The 3,004-nt window shown below is 41.1% G+C and overlaps 1 protein-coding gene across 1 annotated transcript; it reads left to right on the top strand.

The window, feature by feature from the left end:
* The first annotated feature begins 1,038 nt into the window (after positions 1 to 1,038).
* Positions 1,039 to 2,146, top strand: LOC106535471 (hydroxycarboxylic acid receptor 2-like). Its single transcript, XM_014032479.1, has one exon. It carries the CDS (start codon positions 1,175 to 1,177, stop codon positions 2,144 to 2,146), a length of 972 nt encoding a protein of 323 aa, XP_013887933.1. The 5' UTR covers positions 1,039 to 1,174.
* Positions 2,147 to 3,004: the final 858 nt, after the last annotated feature.

Genomic DNA, 3,004 nt, shown 5'->3' with positions numbered 1-3,004 from the left:
CTAGTAACTTTTACTGATGTTAACCAGTACCTTTTACTGATGTTTACCAGTAACTTTTACTGATGTTTACCAGTAACTTTTACTGATGTTTACCAGTAATTTTTACTGATGTTTACCAGTAACTTTTACTGATGTTTACCAGTAATTTTTACTGATGTTTACCAGTAACTTTTACTGATGTTAACCAGTAATTTTTACTGACGTTTATCAGTAATTTTTACATTTTACTCATGCATTGAAAACAAAGACCCAGAAGGTGCAGGACTGTCCAAAGACAGGACAACCACAACAACACTGTCCTCAGCACAGAGACATCTTCTGATCAGCAACACCTGCCTCTGAACACATGGATCATGGCTCACAGAGCCAGAGTTGTGTAAAAACCAGAGAAACACCTGAGCTGATGCTCAAAGAGCAAAGGTCCAGCAGTAAAATCAGGTCTCATTAGTTTCKTACGGTCAGGGTTAGGTTAGGCTGGTTTAACCTGGTAGATAATCTGCTGACTCAGCTTTAACTCTGATTGGATGTTTCAGAAACAGATTTATTACAGAACATTCAATAATTAAATGAACATTCCTAACTCAACATATTGTTTGTAATTCAGGTGTTCATATCACAACTGAAGTTGTGTTAATGATCCTTTTATAACTTTTGTTTTCTGACATTAAAGGTGATTTAGTTTGCTGGTTCATTGTTAAACCAGTTCCTGTTTGTTCTGTTCCTCTGACCTTCAGCTCTTCTTCAGGTCGTGTTCTGGTTGAACTCTGGACCTGTGATCACATCTCATTTAATATCTCAGCTGTAAATATTTTCATGACATTTGATCATTTATTTTACACTTTATTTCAGTCTTTATAAAAAGAACAACTCGTCCACCTCTTTTATTATTTCTGTTGATATGATAAAATAAATCCTTCTCAGTGTCAGTTTGTTATATTCTCATCACTGACCAACATCTCTGACACCATTTTATTCAGTTTTGTTATTATTTTTATTATTATTATTAGCAGACTGTGGTTAGGTTAGGGTTAGGGTTAGTATAACCTCAGTAAAACTTAGAAATACTAACTGAGCTGAACTTTGGAAACGGTTTAATGGACCAATCAAAGCTCATATTTTCTCTCTTTTCTCTAACAGTTTTGAAACAGGGACGCTCTGACACCACTCAGACACGATGGATTTGAATGAAAGTGAAACTTGCCCGGCTCCTGATGACAGTGCAGGAAATGTCTTCCTGCTGGTTTTCTTGATGATTGAGACCCTTGTGGGTCTTCCAGGAAGTATACTGGCCCTGTGGATTTTCTGTTGCTGCATGAAGCTCTGGAAAGCCCACGTTATTTTCCTTTTTAACCTGGTCCTGGCTGACTTCCTGCTCCTCATCAGCGTGCCCTTCCGCATTGACGCCTATTGGCGAGGGGATGACTGGACGTTTGGACCAATCTGGTGCCGGATTAACCTCTACATGCTGTCTGTCAACCGGTCTGCCAGCATCGCATTCATGACAGTTGTGGCCCTGCACCGTTACTTTAAGGTGGTCCACCCTCATCACTACATCAGCCGACTGACTTCGGCACAGGCGGCCATGCTTGCAGGGCTGACTTGGGTTTGTGTGATCAGCCTTCGGATCCCACTGCTGACCGCTGAGCTCCTCCAGAAGAGAGCCAACATCAGTTTGTGTCGCAGTTTTAACTCGTACCACGTCATCCCTCTGCCCTTACAGGTGCACTACGTTGCTTATGTGACGGAGTTCCTCCTGCCGTGGTTGGTGCTGCTCTTCTGCTCAGCCAGGATTGTCTACCACCTCCACAAACTGCGACTGAACAAGGAGAAGGTCCGACGGGCCATTCGAGTGGTGACAGTCATCAGCATGGTGTTCACCTTCTGCTTCCTGCCAAGTGTCTTCACTGGGCTGGTGGGCTTGTACATCAAGACGTACCATCCTACAGAGTGTGCCTCTTACAACCTGTGCATTTATCTCTTCATGATATGCATGGCCTTCACTTATCTCAACAGTGCTTTAGACCCACTCATTTACTTTTTCTCTAGCTCTTCATTTCAGAAAGTCCTCAGAAACACTTTTAGCTGTGGTCAGTGCAGCCAAGCAGCAGCAGTGGAAGAACCAACGACTCAAAGACAAATAAGATAAACAGACTGATGCTTCCAGCCAACAGGAACACCTAATTACTGTTATTTTTATTTGTAGGCTCCACTAGGATGCATAAAAACTAATTTACATTTTTGTTTTCTATTTTACATTTGTAAGCCAAGGTGGAGGTTGCAAAGCAGCCGAAATTTTCTAGAAAATGATAAATTTTCTATGAATTTAGGACAAATAATGTCAGGGCCTGATAATTGATGCAGTTTAATGACGTCATTGTGTCATCAACTTTTAGAAAAAATACTTATGTTTTTACAAGAAATTTGATCAAAATTTATCATTTTTTTAAACAATTTAAAAAAGTCAAAAAGAAATAAGTCATAGGTCTACAACAAATGTCATAAATCAGAGTTTTCCTGCTGTGCCTTCATCGCACTGAATAACAATYCTACACAATCTGCACGACCCGTCAGAACCTGGTACCACCAAGACCCAGTCAGGACCCTTCAGTGGTCCCACCTGTTGTTCCAAASACTTTCAGGAGTTTTTATTGTAAACATGTTTCAGACTGAGTCACAAACTGTTGTAGTCTGGACTTTACTGACAGGTAAATATCTAAAGCAAAAACATTTTTTACTCTGTAAATAAAAACCAGAAACAAAATATTCTTGTGTTTGTTACAGTTAGGGGTTAGGGGTTAGAGGTTAGAGGTTAGGGGTTAGAGGTTAGGGGTTAGGGGTTAGGGTTAGGGGTTAGGGGTTAGAGGTTAGGGGTTAGGGGTTAGAGGTTAGAGGTTAGGGGTTAGAGGTTAGGGTTAGGGGTTAGGGGTTAGAGGTTAGGGGTTAGGGTTAGGGGTTAGGGGTTAGAGGTTAGGGGTTAGGGGTTAGAGGTTAGAGGTTAGGGGTT

Source organism: Austrofundulus limnaeus, unplaced genomic scaffold (genome assembly GCF_001266775.1).
Source record: "Austrofundulus limnaeus strain Quisiro unplaced genomic scaffold, Austrofundulus_limnaeus-1.0 Scaffold1463, whole genome shotgun sequence".
Classification (NCBI taxonomy): domain Eukaryota; kingdom Metazoa; phylum Chordata; class Actinopteri; order Cyprinodontiformes; family Rivulidae; genus Austrofundulus; species Austrofundulus limnaeus.
Note: the sequence above shows the minus strand (reverse complement) of the source record. Positions and strands in the feature narration are given on the sequence as shown.